We start from the raw sequence: 18422 nt of genomic DNA on the forward strand, positions 1-18422 counted from the left end.
GGAATTAAGACCTGATAGTATTTGCTGTTGATTGAACAGGGAGTGAAGGAGTAATTAGTTAAAGAAGAGTAAGTCTTCTTCAGGAGATCATGGAGTATTGTGGGCAAGTGGTGACACTCTAGTTAGAATCCAACAGCAATAGGTTTAGAAGGTTTGGTTTTTAGAAGGAGAATGGTTGAGGTAATGGCCCTGTGCAGTGAGGAACATCAGAGGAGCAGAGGAACCTATGAGACAATGGAAAGAGCATTAGGTAGGTGATTAGAAGGTTCAAGTTGTCTCAGCTCTGTGGAAAACTGAAGAAATCACTGTGTGACTTTGGAAAAGTCCCTTCCCACTCCTATGCTTCATTTGCCATATATATATATATATATATATATATATATATATATATATATATATATATATATATATATATATATAATGGGGATTGGGTTTAAATAGTTTCTAAGATCTTCTTCAGCTCTCACTTTCTAGAATTATTTGAAGTATGGTAAATCAAGTGAATGTCATGAAAGTGATATGTGAGTATGTGAAAGCGGATTTGAGTAGGTGAGGAATTATAGACTGGTGGGATATTGATTCTGGAATGGTAAGTTTGACCCAATAGGAGCCAGGTATTCATGTTCCATTGTCCAGGGTCTTCCCTCAGTACCAAATGTACCTGAGTAAGAGAGTATGAATGTGGATGGAGGTTAGGGATGCAGTGCAATAGTGAAACAAACATAAGCCTTAGAGCCAGACAAGCCTGGATTCAAAACCTGGTTCCACCAGTTAGTTACCTTTGATAAGACATATCACTTTTTTGAGTCTATGTTTCCTCATGAGGATTGCAATAATTATTCCTACCATATAAAGTTGTAATGAGGTTTCAGAGAGATAATGGGATTTTGAATCTTAGAGACGGGGGAATGATGAGACCAAGATCGTGGATACAAGAGAAGAAAAGGAGTACTCAAATTTGCAGTTAAAAGATAGGCGCTTAAATTTCAACTCTACCTCTGACTAGTTATGTAATCTTGGGCAATTTACTTAACCTCTCTGATCCTTAATTTTCTTAATCTTCAAAAGGGGACATTAAAAGTCTGCTTCATAGGCTAGTTATGAGGATTGAAGGAGATAACATGTAAATCACCTGACACAGGGTCTGGCATATAGTACACATTCAACAAAAATGAATATCCTTATCTCCTCCTTCTTCATACCTCGGATTTCTGATTTCAAATTTCAAATCTCCTTGGGATGTTGTGAGACTCAAATGAGATAATGTACCTGAATGACCTCTATAATTAGCCAAGCAAATATAACACAGTATCATCCATTACCATTATGCCTCAATGTAACATCTTCCGCATTTGGAAACACTACTTAGAATCTAAATTTTCCTGACAGTCCCAAGTGTGAAGCTTCTTCTTCATGTGTAGATGATGTTCCATTACTTTGGGAGCTTCCCACTTTACAAATAACTTATTCCTCTTTTTAAAATTTGATGCTCCCATGGGCCTAGTGTGGTAGATTTCCCTATTCTCCCCATTTACAAATCAGGGGTTAAGCTCAGGTCTAGGAAGTGACTTGCCTAAGGTTCTATAGATAAGGATAAGTCTTGGACTTGAACTCAGGTATTTTGACTTCAAGCTCTGTGATGTTGCTACAATGTAAGCATTTTGCAGAGGCAAGAGCAAGGATCTGGTAAATGAGTCAGTGGTGGTGAGCAGGTGGAGATATTTGACTTCCCACATGGGCTCCCTCTCTCCCAGCTAGGGTCTTTAGGAATGAGAGAAAGTAGCCCATTTGGAGGCAGGGGTAAAAGGCCTAGTGGAAGGTGGAAGGGGGAAACATTAGGAGAAGGAGAAAGCTGAGTCACCTGGGTAGAAGATGTTTTGGGTGGAATGGAGCTAGCCATGATATTCTTCCTGCAGATGGCATGCAAGCACTCTACAAGATCAAGTCTTGCTCCATGACACCTCCCATGAACCTACTCACAGGCAAAGTCCGGCAGTACTTCATTGAGGCCCATGAGATTCAATGGGACTACGGCCCAATGGGGCATGATGGGAGTACGGGGAAGAACTTGAGGGAGCCAGGCAGGTAAGAGGTAGTGTATTCCCTCTCCCTACTCCTGGGCCCAACCACAAACACCGATTACCCCCTCTCAGAAATCTCTCACTTCACTTGGGGATCACAATCATTGTTTGTCTGAAGTTACATGGCACAACTGATAGCCAAATTCTTGTGGTCCCCAGAAGTGCTTGCTCTTGGGGAGCTATAAAGCTTTTTGTATGGTTATGTCATATTCCCAACAAAGAGTCCAAGCAGAAAAGAAGGCCCAGGTGGGACCAGATCATTTAAAATTGCATTTCTCCAACTCTAATTTACTAATTATTTACCTGTTTGCTCCTTCCTTTCTTTACCATAGTCTGAAGGAGACATTTAAGCTGAAGTGTAAAATGCACTCTGAGAAGTGTAGGAAGAGGGGAAGCAACCTGCCTGTAGCCATTCTGTGCTCATCCTTTTGGAGGAATTTCTCCAAATTCTCATGCCTCATCCATGACTCAGATGTGGGCAAGATAGAGTAGAAGGTTAGTGCCCTAATCAGTTGCTAGGCCTTAAGTTATACTGACTCACTGGTCTATCAGTGATTCAAGGTTTTTCAAAAGAGGCACTTGATAGATGACTAAGAGAGTTTATGGAGAAATATCCTAGGACACCCAATCATGTTTATTCTTCCAGTAGGAAATAATGGAATGAATCTGCAGAAAACATAGGAAAGTAGGCACTTAGGTGTCAACATGGCTTCTAAGAATCTGCAGCTGATCTTGCTAAGTTAGTGGGTTTTCATTTTTGAAAGAAAGATATTATTGATTAAGGGAAGAACGGATCTTGAGTACCTGAGGATGATTAAGGACAGATGTAAGACTACTTAACTCTGGAGCACAAAACTGATCCCAGTGTCTAGAACTTACAAGCAAGACGATTTCAGCCTATTTCTATACAACAGTAAAAGGAATTGCTTTCTCTGAAAATGAGTTCCCTGATCTTGGAAAGGCTCAAGCAGAAGCTGTGTATTGCTAATTTGTGTTGTCACCAGAGGAGATACCTTCAGTGGGTGGAAGTTAACCTGGATGATCTCTGAGGTCCTTCCTAATCACAAAGATCCATAACTTGATGAGAAAAAGGATGAGATGGAAACCTATTTGACACATTGCTAAATCATTTGAAATTTGCCTCCTTATATGCCAGTGGCTCAGATAAATTCTTCCAGAAGAGCTCCAGTCGAATTGGGGGTACTTACTGGAAAGTTCGATATGAAGCCTTCCAAGATGAGACATTCCAGGAAAAGGTGCAGCTGGAGGAAGATAAGCATCTTGGAATCCTGGGTGAGGAATCCTTAACTTGTGAATTTAATTGACTAGAGCCAGAGAATTGGGAAGGGCTTAGAAACTGGAGGCTGATGACAGCTCAGAAACGCACTCTAGACCAACATTTCCCAAAGTGAGTCCCAAGAGATGAGTGTTTTGTGAGAAAGGGTTATAGGTCTGAATGTGTCTGCAAAACACTAAGTTAAACAGTCAAATAGTGTTCTTTGATGCAGGGCTTCCCAGAGCCTTGGATTTATTTTTGTTCATCATGAATCTCCAAGATGGGAGTAGAGTATATAGCATTTCTTATATTTACTTTACTACTGAAACCTTTTTTTCATTGAACATCTTCTGATAGCAGTGTTGTACAGATCACACTTTTAAACGTTATTCTCTAGTTGTATTTCTGAAGGGCTATATAAGGCAGTAAGACTGTTCATGTTCTTGGCAATACGGGACCAGGAGCAGATTGGCATGACATGCATACATGCTTGCTATGGTGAGGGATGTGGAACAAAGCTTAGGGCCTGACCTTAGAGAAGGTATCTAGAAGGCCTAAAGCACAGTATAGCACTGAAATACTATAGGAAAGTTGGGTGTGGCTTAGTCACTTAGTAGAGCAGGAAATAAGATAGATCAGATGGGAGAAAACTTTGAAAATGAAATAATGTAATGGACCATATTCTCGGGATAGGTGTGTGCCAGTTGATTTTAGGAGATCTGAACATGGACAATTGCTGTTTCATTAGCTGGATAGGGAGATATAAGGAGCAGAAACCCACCTGGGTTTGGGAAAGAGGGTGGGTGGTGAGTAGTAAGGAGCTATCATTAGCTGGTATTCAGTATTTGTCCCCAGTCCTTGTTTTTCTTCAATATTTTATTGTAGTAAAATATGCATAACATAAAATTTGCCATCTTAACCATTTTAAAATACACTGTTCAATGGTATTAAATGCATTCATAGCATTGCACAGCCATCACCACCATCCATCTCCATAACTCTTTTCATCTTGTAAAACTGAAGCACTATAGTCATTAAAAAATAACTACCCATTCTTCCCTCCCCCCAGTGCTTGGCAACCACCATTCTACTTTCTGTCTCTATGATTTTGACTACCTTAAGTACCTCATATAAGTGGAATTTTACAATATTTGTCTCTTTGTGACTGACATTTCACTTAGAATAATGTCCTCAAGGTCCATCCATGTTGTAGTATATTGCAGAATTTCCATTGTAGTTTTGCTTATCCACTCATCTATCAATGGACACTTGGTTTGCTTCCACATTTTAGCTGTTTGGAATAATGTTGCTATGAATATGGGTGTACAAATGTCTCTTTGAGACATGCTTTCAATTACTTTGGGTATATACACAGAAATGGAATTGCTGGGTCTTATGGTAATTCTAGTTTTAATTTTTTGAGGAACCACCATGCTGTTTTCCACAGTGACTGCACCGTTTTACAATCCCACCAACAGTGCATAAGTGTTCCAATTTCTACACATCCTTGGCAACACTTATTTTCTGATTTTTTTCATAGTATCCATCCTAATGGGTGTGAGGAGTTGGCTTATTGTAGTTTTGATTTGCATTTCACTGATGATTAGTGACGTTGAGCATCTTTCCATGTGCCCATTGGCCGTTTGTATATCTTCTTTGGGAAAATGTCTATTCAAGTCCTTTGCGCACCTTTAGTTGGATAATTTTTTTGTTGTTGAGTTTTAGGAGTTCTCTATATATTCTGGATATTAATCCCCTGTCAGATGTATGATTTGCAAATATTTTCTCCCATTCTGTGGGCTGCCTTTTCACTCTGTTGGTAGTGTCTTTTGATGCACACTTAAAAATTTTTTTAATGAAATACAATATGTTTATTTTTTTTAGTTACCTGTGTCTTTGGTGTCATAGCCAAGAAATCATTGCCAAATCCAGTGTCCTGAATATTTTGCCCTATGTTTACTGACAAGAGTTGTATTGTTTTAGGTACATTTAGATCTTTGATCTACTTTTATTTAATTTTTGCATATGGTGTTAAGTAAGGGTTCAACTTCATTCTTTTGCATATCGAAATCCAGTTTTTCCAGCACCATTTGTTTAAAAGACTATCCTCATATCTGAAAGGGTTTATTTCTGGGCTCTCTATACTATTCCATTGGTCTATATGTCTGTCTTTATGCCAATATTACACTGTTTTAATTACCATAGCTCTGTAGTAAGTTTTAAAAGCAGGAAATGTGATGTTTTCTAGTTTGTTCTTTTTCCCCCAAGATTATTTTGCTGTTTGGAGTCCCTTGAGATTACATATGAATTTTAGAAAGGGTTTTTCCACTTCTTCAAAATCATCATTGAGATTTTGATAGAAATTTCACTGAATCTATAGGTAGTATTGACATTTTAACAATATTGTCTTCTGATCTATGAACATGCAATGTGTTTCCCTTTTTTATGTCTATTTTATTTCAGCAATGTTTTGTAGTTTTCATTCTACAAGTTTTTCACAACCTTGGTTAAATAAATTCTAAGTATTTTATTCTTTTTCATGGTATTATAAATGGAATTGCTTTTGTAATTTCTTTTTCAGATTTTTCAATGTTAGTGCAACTGACTTTTGTGTGTTGATTTTGTATCCTACTACTTTGCCTAATTCATTAATTCTAACAGTTTTTTTTTGGACACTTTAAGATTTTCTAAATAAGTATGATAAAGATCTTATCATCTGCAAACAGAGATAATTTTACTTCTTCATCTCCAATTTGGATATCTTTTATTTCTTTTTCGTGACTAATTGATCTGGCTAGAAGTCCCAGTAATATGTTGAATACAAGTGGTAAAAGCAGGCATCCTTGCTTTTTCCTGATCTCAGAGGAAAACTTTTTAGTCTTTCAACATCAAGTATGATGTTTGCTGTGGGTTTTTCATATATGGCTTTTATTATGTAGAAGTAGACTCCTTCTATTCCTAGTTTCTGGATTTTTTTTTTTTAATTATTAAAAGGTGTTGAATTTTGTCCAGTGTTTTTTCTGCATCAATCAACATGATCATTATTTCCCTTCATTTTGTTAACATAGTATATTACATTGATTAATTTTTGTATGTTGAAACATTCCTGCATTCCAGGAATAAAGCCGACTTAGTCATGGTGTGTAATTGTTTTTTTGTTTTGCTTTTTTAAGAATTGAATGTATTTTTATTTATTTTTTTAACATCTTTATTGTAGTATAATTACTTTACAGTATAATCTTTTTAATATGCGACTGAATTTGTTTTACTAGTATTTCATTGAGGATTTTTACACCAGTGTTCATAAGTAATATTGGTGTGTGGTTTTCTTGTAATATCTTTGCCTGGCTTTGATATCAGTGTAATGCTGACCTCATAGAATGATTTAGGAAGTATTCCCTCCTCTACAATTTTTTTGGGAACATTTGAGAATTGGTATTAGTTCTTTAAATGTTTAGTAGAATTCACGAGTAAAGCCATCAGGTCCAGGGCTATTCTTAGTTCCCAGATTTTTGATGACTGATTCAATCTCTTTATAGGTCTTTCAGATTTTCTATTACATTATGATTAAGTCTTGGTTGGTTTTCTGTTTTAGGAATTGTCTATTTTATCTAGGTTTTCCAATTTGTTGATTTACAAACAAATTATAATCTTTTTAATAATATTTCTTATAATTTTTTATATAATCTCTTATAAACGTTTTTTTCTTTACTTCTGTAGAATCAGTAGTAATGTCCCCAATTTCATTTCTGATTTTAGTAATTTGAGTATCCTGTACTTTTTTCTTACTCCATCTAACTAAAGATTTTTCAATTTTGTTGACCATTTTGAAGAACCACTTTTGGTTTCATTGATTTTTTTAACATGTTTATTGGAGTATAATTGCTTTACAATGTTGTGTTAGTTGCTGCTGTATAACAAATTGAATCAGCTATATGTATACATATATCCCCATATCCACTCCCACTTGCATCTCCCTCCCACCCTCCCTATCCAACCACTCCAGGGGGACACAAAGCACCGAGCTGATCTCCCTGTGCTATGCAGCTGCTTCCCACTAGCTATATATTTTACATTTGGTAGTGTATATATGTCCATGCTACTCTCTCACTTCACCCAGCTTACCCATCTACCTCCCCATGCCCTCAAGTCCATTCTCTAGGTCTGTGTCTTTATTCCTCTCCTGCCCCTAAGTGGTTCAGAACCATTTTTGTTAATTCCATATATATTTGTTAGCATATGGTATTTGTTTTTCTCTTTCTGACTTATTTCACACTGTATGACAGTCTCTATGTCCATCCACCTCACTGCAAATATCTCAATTTCGTTTCTTTTTATGGCTGAGTATTATTCTATTGTATATATGTGCCACATCGTCTTTATCTATTCATCTATTGATGGATATTTAGGTTGATACCATGTCCTGGTTTTTGTAAATAGTGCTGCAATGAACATTGTGGTATATGACAATTTTTGAATTATGGTTTTCTCAAGGTATATGCTCAGTAGTGGGATTGCTGACTCATATGATAGTTCTAGTTTTAGTTTTTTAAGGAACCTCCATACTGTTCTCCAGAGTGGCTGTATCAATTTACATTCCCACCAACAGTGCAAGAGGGTTCCCTTTTCTCCACACCCTCTCCAGCATTTATTGTTTGTAGATTTTTGATGATGGCCATTCTGACTGTTGTGAGGTGATATCTCATTGTAGTTTTGATTTGCATTTCTCTAATGATTAGTGATGTTGAGCATCCTTTCATGTGTTTGTTGGCAATCTGTATATCTTCTTTGGAGAAATGTCTATTTAGGTCTTCTACGCATTTTTAGATTGGGTTGTTTTGGTTTTTTGCTGTTGAGCTGCATGAGTTGCTTGTATATTTTGGAGATTAATCCTTTGTCAGTTGCTTCATTTGCAAATATTTTCTCCCATTCTGAGGGTTGTCTTTTCATCTTGTTTATAGTTTCCTTTGCTGTGCAAAAGCATTTAAGTTTCATTAGGTCTCATTTGTTTATTTTTATTTTTATTTCCATTTCTCTAGGAAGTGGATCAAAAAGGATCTGCTGCGATGTATGTCACAGAGTGTTATGCCTATGTTTTCCTCTAAGACTTTTATAGTGTCTGGCCTTACATTTAGGTCTTTAATCCATTTTGAGTTTATTTTTGTGTATGGTGATAAGGAGTGTTCTAATTTGATTCTTTTACATGTAGCTGTCCAGTTTTCCCAGCACCACTTATTGAAGAGGCTGTCTTTTCTCCATTGTATATTCTTGTCCCCTTTGTCAAAGATAAGGTGACCATATGTCCGTGGGTTTATCTCTGGGCTTTCTATCCTCTTCCATTGATCTATATTTCTGCTTTTGTGCCTGTACCATACTGTCTTGATTACTGTAGCTTTGTAATATAGTCTGAAGTCAGGGAGCCTGATTCCTCTGGCTTGGTTTTTTCTTTCTCAATATTGCTTTGGCTATTCGGGGTCTTGTGTGTTTCCATACAAATTGTGAAAAATTTTTTTCTAGTTCTGTGAAAAATGCCATTGGTAGTTTGATAGGGATTGCATTGAATCTGTAGATTGCTTTGGGTAGTATAGTCATTTTCACAATGTTGATTCTTCCAATCCAAGAATATGGTATATCTCTCCATTTTACATCCTGCTACTTTACCAAATCATTGATCAGCTCTTGTAGTTTTCTGGTGGCATTTTAAGGATACTCTATGTACAGTATCATGTCATCTGCAAACAGTGACAGTTTTATCTCTTCTTTTCCGATTTGGATTCCTTTTATTTCTTTTTCCTCTCTGATTGCTGTGGCTAAAACTTCGAAAACTATGTTGAATAATAGTGGTGAGAGTGGGCAACCTTGTCTCGTTCCTGATCTTAGTCAAAATGGTTTCAGTTTTTCACCATTGCGAATGATGTTGGCTGTGCGCTTGTCATATATGGCCTTTATTTTGGTGAGGTAAGTTCCCTGTATGCCTACTTTCTGGAGGGTTTTTATCATAAATGGATGTTGATCTTAGTCAAAGATTTTTCTGCATCTATGGAGATTATCATATGATTTTTATCCTTCAGTTTGTTAATATGGTGTATCACATTGATTGATTTGCATATATTGAAGAATCCTGCATTCCCAGGATAAACCCCACTTGATCATTGTGTATGATCCCTTTAATGTGCTGTTTGATTCTGTTTGCTAGTATTTTGTTGAGGATTTTTGCATCTATGTTCATCAGTGATATTGGCCTGTATTTTGTGTGTGTGTGTGTGTGGCATCTTTGTCAGGTTTTGTATCAGGGTGATGGTGGCCTCGTAGAATGAGTTTGGGAGTGTTCCTCCCTCTGCTATAGTTTGGAAGAATTTGAGAAGGATAGGTGTTAGTTCTTCTCTAAATATTTGATAGAATTCGCCTTTGAAGCTATCTGGTCTTGGACTTTGTTGGAAGATTTTTAATCATGGTTTCAATTTCAGTGCTTGTGATTGGTCTGTTTATATTTTCTATTTCTTTCTGGTTCAGTCTCGGAAGGTTGTGCTTGTCTAAGAATTTCTCCATTTCTTCCAGGTTGTCCATTTTATTGGCGTAGAGTTGCTTGTAGTAATCTCTCATGATCCTTTGTATTTCTGCAGTGTCAGTTGTTACTTGTCCTTTTTCATTTCTACTTCTATTGATTTGAGTCCTCTCCCTTTTTATCTTGATGAGTCTGGCTAATGGTTTATCAATTTTGTTTATCTTCTCAAAGAACCAGCTTTTATTTTTATTGATCTTTGCTATCATTTCCTTCACTACTTTTTCATTTATTTCTGATCTGATCTTTATGATTTCTTTCCTTCTGCTAATTTTTGGGGTTTTTTTGGTTCTTTTTCTAATTGCTTTAGGTGTAAGGTTAGGTTGTTTATTTTTCTTGTTTCTTAAGGTAGGATTGTATTGCTATAAACTTCCGTCTTAGAACTGCTTTTGCTGCATCCATAGGTTTTGGGTCATTTTGTTTTCATTGTCATTTGCTTCTAGGTATTTCTTGATTTCCTCTTTGGTTTTTTCAGCGATCTCTTTGTTATTAAGTAGTGTATTGTTTAGCCTCCATGTGTTTGTAATTTTTACACATTTTTTCCTGTAATTTATATCTAGTCTCATAGAGTTGTGGTCAGAAAAGATACTTGATATGAGTTCAGTTTTCTGAAATTTAACAAGACTTGATTTGTGACCCAAGATATGATCTATCCTGGAGAACATTCAATGAGCAGTTGAGAAGAAAGTGTATTCTGTTGTTTTTGGGTGGAATGTCCTATAAATATCAATTAAATCCATCTTGTTAAATGTATTATTTAACGTTTGTGATTCCTTATTTGTTTTCATTTTGGTTGATCTGTCCATTGGTGAAAGTGGGGTGTTAAAGTCCCCTACTATTATTGGGTTACTGTCGATTCCCCCTTTTATAGTTGTTAGCATTTGCCTTATGTATTGAGCTGCTCCTATGTTGGGTGTATAAATATTTCCAATTGTTATATCTTCTTCTTGGATTGATCCCTTGATCATTATCTAGTGTCCTTCCTTGTCTCTTGTAGTAGTCTTTATTTTAGAGTGTATTTTGTCTGATATGACTATCGCTACTCCAACTTATTTTGATTTCCATTTGCATGTAATATCTTTTTCCATCCCCTCGCTTTTAGTCTGTATGTGTCCCTAGGTCTGAAGTGGGTCACTTGTAGACAGCATTTATATGGGTCTTGTTTTTGTATTCATTTAGCCAGTCTATGTCTCTTGGTTGGAGCATTTAATCCATCTACATTTAAGGTAATTATTGATATGTATGTCCCTATTACCATTTTCTTAATTGTTTTGGGTTTGTTTCTGTAAGTCTTTTCCTTTTCCTGTGTTTCCAGCCTAGAGAAGTTCCTTTAGCATTTGTTGTAAGGCTGGTTGGCTGTGCTGAATTCTCTTAACTTTTGATTGTCTGTAAAGCTTTTAATTTCTCCATCGAACCTGAATGAGATCCTTGCTGGGTAGAGTAATCTTGGTTGTAGGTTTTTCCCTTTCATCACTTTAAATATATCCTGTCACTCCCTTCAGGCCTGCAGAGTTGCTGCTGAAAGATCAGCTGTTAACCTTATGGGGATTTTCTTATATGTTATTTGTTGCTTTTCCCTTTCTGCTTTTAATATTTTTTCTTTGTATTTAATTTTTGATAGTTTGATTAATATGTGTCTTGGTGTGTTTCTCCTTGGATTTATCCTGTATGGGACTGTCTGTACTTCCTGGACTTTATTGTCTCTTTCCTTTCCCATATTAGGGAAGTTTTCAACTATAATTCTTCAAATGTTTTCTCAGTACCTTTCTTTTTCTCTTGTTCCTCTGGGACCCCTACAATTTGAATGTTGATGCGTTTAATGTTGTCCCAGAGGTCTCTGAGACTGTCTTCAATTCTTTTTGTTCTTTTTTCTTTATTCTGCTCTGTGGTAGTTATTTCCACTATTTTATCTTGCATTTCACTTATCTATTCCTCTGTCTCAGTTATTCTGCTATTGATTCCTTCTACAGAATTTTTTATTTCATTTATTGTGCTGTTCATCATTGTTTTTTTTTGCTCTTTAGTATTCTAGGTCCTTGTTAAACGTTTGTTGTATTTTCTCCATTGTATTTCCAAGATTTTGGATCATCTACTATCATTATTGTGAGTTGTTTTTCAGGCAGAGTACCTATTTCCTCTTCATTTTTTTGGTCTGGTGGGTTTTTACCTTGCTCTTTCATGTGCTGTGTATTTCTCTGTCTTCTCATTTTGCTTAACTTACTGTGTTTGAGCTCTCCATTTCACCAGCTGCAGGTTCATAGTTCCCATTGTTTTTGGTGTCTGCCTTCAGTGGGTAAGGTTGTTTCAGTGGGTTATGTAGGATTCCTGGTGGAGGGCACTGGTGCCTATGTTCTGGTGGATGAGACAGGATCTTGTCTTTCTGCTGGGCAGGACCACGTCCAGTGGTGTGTTTTGGGGTGTCTGTGAACTTATTATGATTTTTGGTGACCTCTCTGCTAATGGGTGGGGTTGTGTTTCTGTCCTGTTAATTATTTGGCCTAGGGTGTCCAGCACTGCAGCTTGCTGTTTCTTGAGTGGAGCTGGGTCTTAACATTGAGGTGGAGATCTATGTGAGAGCTTTCGCCTTTTGATATTAGGTGGGGCCGGGAGGTCTCTGTTAGACTCATATCCTGAACTTGGCTCTTCCACCTCAGAGGCTCACGCTGGAGCACCAAGAGCCTCTCAGCCAGTCAGCTCAAAAGAAAAGGGAGAAAAAATAAAAGAAAGAAAAATAAAATAAAATAAAATATTTAAAAGAAAAAAATATTAAAAAATAAAAAGTAAAAAATAATTTTAAAAAGAAGGAAAGAAGAGAGCAACCAAACCCAAAAACTAATCCACCAATGATAACAACCGCTAAAAACTATACAAAAACAAAAACAAAAACAAAAAACGGACAGACAGAAGAACCCTAGGACAAATGGTAAAAGCAAAGCTATACAGACAAACACACACAAAGAAGCATACACATACACACTCACAAAAAAAGAAAAAGGAAAAAATATATATATTAAAAAAAGGAAGAGAGCAACCAAGTCAATAAACAAATCTACCAATGATAATAAGCTCTAAATACTAAACTAAAATAAACATAAAACCAGAAACAAATTAGATGCAGAAAACAAACCCCAAGTCTACAGTTGCTCCCAAAGTTCACTGCCTCAATTTTGGCATGATTCATTGTCTATTCAGGTATTCCACAGATGCAGGGTACATTAAGGTGATTGTGGAGATTTAATCTGCTGCTCATGAGGCTGCTGGGAGAGATTTCCCTTTCTCTTCTTTGTTCGCACAGCTCCTGTGGTTCAGCTTTCGTTTTGGCCTCGCCTCTGTATGTAGGTCTCCTGTGGCCGTCTGTTCCCCACCCAGACAGAATGGGGTTAAAGGATTGGCTGATTAGGGGGCTCTGGCTCACTCAGACCAGGGGGAGGGAGGGGTCCGGAATGCAGGGCGAGCCTGAGGTGGCAGAGGTCGGCATGATGTTGCAACAGCCTGAGGCACACCGTTTGTTCTCCCAGGGAAGTTGTCCCTGGATCTCGAGACCCTGGTAGTGGTGAGCTGCACAGGCTCCTGGGGGTGAGGTGTGTGTGTGTGGATAGTGACCTGTGCTTGCACACAGGCTTCTTGATGGCTGCAGCAGCAACCTTAGCGTTTCATGCCCGCCTCTGCTGTCTGCACTGATAGCCCCTGCTCGCGCCCATCTCTGGAGCTCATCTAGGCGGTGCTCTGAATCTCCTCTCCTCGCACACCCCGAATCAATTGTCTCTTACCTTTTAGGCAGTTCCAGACTTTTTCCCAACTCCCTTCTGGCTAGCTGTGGTGCACTAGCCTCCTTCAGGCTGTGTTCATGCAGCCAACCCCAGTCCTCTCCCTGGGATCTGATCTCTGAAGCCTGAGCCTCAGCTCCCAGCCCCTTCCTGCTCCAGTGGGTGAGCAGAAAAACCTCTCTGGCTGGTGAGTGCTGGTCAGCACTGATCCGTGTGTGGGAATTTCTCTGCTTTGCCCTCTGTGCCCCTGTTGCTGTGCTCTCCTCCATGGCTCCAAATCTTCCCCACTGTCCACCCACCATCTCTGCCAGTGAAGGGGCTTCCTAGTGTGTGGAAGCTTTTCCTCCTTCACAGCTCCCTCCCAGAGGTGCAGGTCCCATCCCTATTCTTTTGTCTTTTTTTCCCCTTTTCTCTTTTGCCCTACCCAGGCACATGGGGAGTTTCTTGCCTTTTGGGAAGTCTGAGGTCTTCTGCCAGCATTCAGTAGGTGTTCTGTAGGAGTTGTTCCACATGTAGATGTATTTTTGATGTTTTGTGGGAAGGAAGGTGATCTCCACGTCTTACTCCTCCACCATCTTGAAGGTTCTCGATATTCATTTTCATTGATTTTTAAAATTGTTTTTCTATTCTCTATTTTATTTATTTCTGCTCTAATCTTTATAATTTCCTTTCTTCTGCTAGCTTTGGGTTTTGTTAGCTTTTATTTTCCTAGTTCCTTAAGTTGTAAAGTTGGGTTGTTGGTTTGTGAACTTTCTTGTTTTTTAAATGTGTTTATAGGTATAAGTTTCCCCCTTAGCACTGCTTTTACTACCTCTCATCTTTTGGTATGTTGTGTGGTCATTTTCATTTTCATTTTCCTCTACATATTTTGTAGTTTCCCATATGATTTATTTTATGGTATACTGGTTGTTTAAAAGTTTGTTGCTTAATTTCCACAACTTTGTGAATTTTCCAGTTTTCCTTCTGTTATTGTTTTCTTACTTTATCCCATTGTGGATGGAGACAATACTTTGTATGATATATTTTTAAGTCTATTGAGATTAATCTGTGGCCTAACTTATGGTTTATCTTGGAACGTGTCCTCTGTGCACTTGAGAAGAATGTGTATTCTGTTCTTGTTGGGTAGAGTGTTCTGTATATTTCTAGTTGGTCTATTGTGTGGTTTGTCTTCATTTCTTTGCTTATTTTTGTATAGTTGTTTTTTTCCATTATTGTAAGTGAGGTATTGGTTCCTAGTCTTTGAACAGAGGTACAGCATTAGGAGTAGCAATTGAATAAAAACTAAGCCAGAAACCCTGAACTAGGGTTAGAGCCACCATAAGTACTCAAGGTATTGTCTTGGTATTTCTTGTTGATCTCAAAGGTGGTCCAGGCTAGGTTAGATGTGGTAGGTAGTGGAAGAAAGGTAAGTGTAGAAGTCATGGCTAGACTACCTAGTCCAGGACCTGACTAGAAGTTATAATAATTTCATCTGTTTCAATTCAGTTTAGGATTGAGACAAGCTCAGATTTTTAGTTGAGTTCTACCAGGAAATGCAGTTGTGGGAACTGGGGAAATGGGATTGGACCTGACAGTGGAGTAGGAGAAAACCCTGGCTTCAGGACCTGGTTCTCTTCCTAATCAGTCATTTGAATTTGGGCAGATCAATTCCAACTCTCTGAGCTGCGGTTTCCTCATCTGAAAAATGAAGATATCATCTGCCTTGTATACCTTAGAATGGTGATTGAAGATCAAAATGAGATGGTAGACTTTAAAGTGCTTTTTATAACTGTAAATTGCAATATACTTGAAGAAGATTATTCTTATTATTGCAGAGGAAAAAGTTCTCTATCTTTTTCACTTCTTTTGTCTTTTCTTCCCTCTCCTATTTCCATCCTACCTGATCATCCTGTTTTCATTACCATTGTCTCTCCTTCCCATTTTCCAGGGCCAGTGATCCGGGCTGAGGTGGGTGACACCATCCAGGTGATATTCTACAACCGTGCCTCCCAGCCATTCAGCATACAGCCTCATGGGGTCTTTTATGAGAAAGACTCCGAGGGAACTGTGTACAATGATGGTGAGCAGGCAGGGTTTCAAGTAATGTGGGCTGCAGATAATAACAGGTACCTCTAGAGGACAAATAAATAAGGGAGGGAAAGAGAGAAAAGAAGGCAGAATTAACTGCCATGGATGGATGTTGTTGAATGAATGTATGATATTTTAGTGAGACAGAGCTTGGGTCAATAAGAGACAACTACTTTTAAATATATTTAAATATATTCTGATTATAAAAATAACACATGTATTATGGAATTTTGATAAACATGGAAAATTATAAAATAAATAAACTTCATTCATAGGTAAATTGCCAATACATTTTATATACCTTTTAACATTTTTCTGTGTTTATACAAATTTATATATTTATAGATTTGTAATGATATGTTTTGTATAGTTTGGTATCTTACTATTTTCACTTACCATTATATTGTGTCCATTTTCTATGTCATTATAATCTTACGAACATTTTAATGACTATATAATACTCTAACACATATATTTTACCTTATCCTCTATTATTTGGACATGTAGGTTGCTTTCATTATTTTTTAATATTGTAAATCATGTTGCAATGAATGAATATATACATTTGGTTTGGACTACTACCTTAGGAAAAAATCCTAGAAGTGGGATTATTGGGTAGTTAATTTCTTGTTTTCCCTGAGAATAATATTAACACCTGCTAATCTCAAGCCAAAAATACCAAAAATACTGAAAGCATAAAGGGCAAACTTACAGACAAATCTGGAATAAAAGAACATTCTACAATGCAACTGTTCTAGTCTCTTCAAGAAATCAATGCCATAGGGAAAATAATTAAAGGGACAACACCAAGGGCAACGTGCAAACCTTGTCTGAATGTTAGATGATATTAAAGCATTTTCTTAGGTGTGGTAATGTTATTATGGTAATATAGCAGATGCTTACTGATGTATTTAGAAGTAAAATGTCATTTTGCTTGCATTTCACTTCCAAATGATTTAGAAAAAGTAAGCATACACACAGATTTAGATAAATTCAAGATGGCCAAGTCTGAGATAAAATAGATAACCAACAAGGACCTACTGTAAAAATAAATAAATAAATAAATAAATAAATAAATAAATAAATAAATAAATAAATTTTAAAAAATACAAAAAGAGAAAAAAGGTGGCCAAATGTTAACAATCAACTCCAAGTGGTAGGGTAATTATCACACTATCCTTTAATGTTTTTGTATGTTTGAAAATTTAAAGAATTAGGAACAATGAATGAATAAGAAAAAATAAGTTAAAACCATCCTAAATTATACCACCATATGATAAATTATACTACAAATATCCTTATGTATGCTTCTTTGCATACTTTTATGATTATTTCATCAGAATATATATTTAAGACATGGAATTATGTCAGAGGGCACACACATGAAAATTTCTGGTACCTATGTCCAAATTGCTCTCTGGAAAAATTTGCAGTCACATCAATTTGGAGTTCCATCAACAGTTACCAAGAGGGAGGACACATTTTCTTACAACCTCACCAGCAGAGGGCGGCCATTTTAGTCATTGTCAAAATGTCAGTCTTGTAAGCAAACAACAACAAAACTCACTGTTACTTCTATTTGCATTAGGTTGAACATTCTTTTCAGTATTTATTTTATATCTTACTTTTTTTTGTGGACATAAACGTTTTAAGGCTTTTGATACATCTATCAACATTTTTTCTAAAATGGTTATTTTCATTTACACTTACCCTTTTCATAGGTGAGTGAGAGGAGTAAGTGCCATTTGAACCACTTATCACCAGAACTGATTATTATAATTTGTAAAATTTTGTTAATTTGACAGGCAAAAAAGTTATGTTTTCACTTGTACTAATTTGATTACTAATAGGTTTGAACATATAAAATAAAATTTCTGTACATTGTCTGACCATGACTTGTGTCTATTTAAGGAATTACAGCCTTAGTATCATATATACACACACACGCACACATGTACATACATAACATATACACATCCACACAAATATGCATACACATAGAGAGGAAAATATGTTCAACAATTAGAACCATTCAAAGATGAAACAGGCTATGATGGTAGGTAGTGAATCTTCTATCTCTGGATATTTTTAAACAGAGGTAGGACTACAAGAGGAGATGAATGTATGTTTTTAAGTGAGGGATATTCCAAATAAGTTTTAAAAGTCCATTCAATCCTTGGGACCTATGAGTTTGGAAAACTGAAACCTAGGGAAGTTTAGATTTCCTCAGTTCATATCATATCACAAGTAGTGGCAGAACCAGAAACCAAACTCTAATTTCTTGACTCCTACTCAGAATCTTTTTTAATATTCTATATTCTATGTTGCTGCTTCTCCTACTGATACTCCAAAATGCCTTTGTAGATTATGATCTTTACTCCACTGTTTGGAGATGATGATACTCACTCTAGCCAATGTGAGTAATGAATTCTATGTCTTTTCCTATAGGCTCATCCCACCCTGGCTTGGTGGCTAAGCCCTTTGAGAAAGTAACATACCGCTGGACAGTCCCTCCCCATGCTGGCCCCACTGCTCAGGATCCTGCCTGTCTCACCTGGATGTACTTCTCTGCTGCTGATCCCATAAGAGATACAAATTCTGGTCTGGTGGGCCCCCTGCTTGTGTGCAAGGCCGGTGCCTTGGGTGCAGATGGCAAGCAGGTATTGCCA

General features: G+C 37.0%; 1 protein-coding gene across 7 annotated transcripts in view; it reads left to right on the forward strand.

Annotated features, from left to right (window-relative positions):
- The window catches only part of HEPH (hephaestin), an 86734-nt gene that overhangs the window by 12435 nt on the left and 55877 nt on the right, over positions 1-18422 (forward strand). For 6 of the 7 annotated variants that reach the window (XM_061179519.1, XM_061179520.1, XM_061179523.1 and 3 more), the window contains exons 7-10: positions 1917-2085; positions 3238-3374; positions 15614-15745; positions 18202-18413. In XM_061179519.1, the coding sequence (XP_061035502.1) occupies positions 1917-2085; positions 3238-3374; positions 15614-15745; positions 18202-18413 (650 nt within the window). The remainder of the gene's footprint in view (positions 1-1916; positions 2086-3237; positions 3375-15613; positions 15746-18201; positions 18414-18422) is intronic. The other variant, XM_061179522.1, reaches the window with a different exon arrangement.

The sequence above is a fragment of the Eubalaena glacialis genome, chromosome X, assembly GCF_028564815.1.
Source record: "Eubalaena glacialis isolate mEubGla1 chromosome X, mEubGla1.1.hap2.+ XY, whole genome shotgun sequence".
NCBI lineage: Eukaryota > Metazoa > Chordata > Mammalia > Artiodactyla > Balaenidae > Eubalaena > Eubalaena glacialis.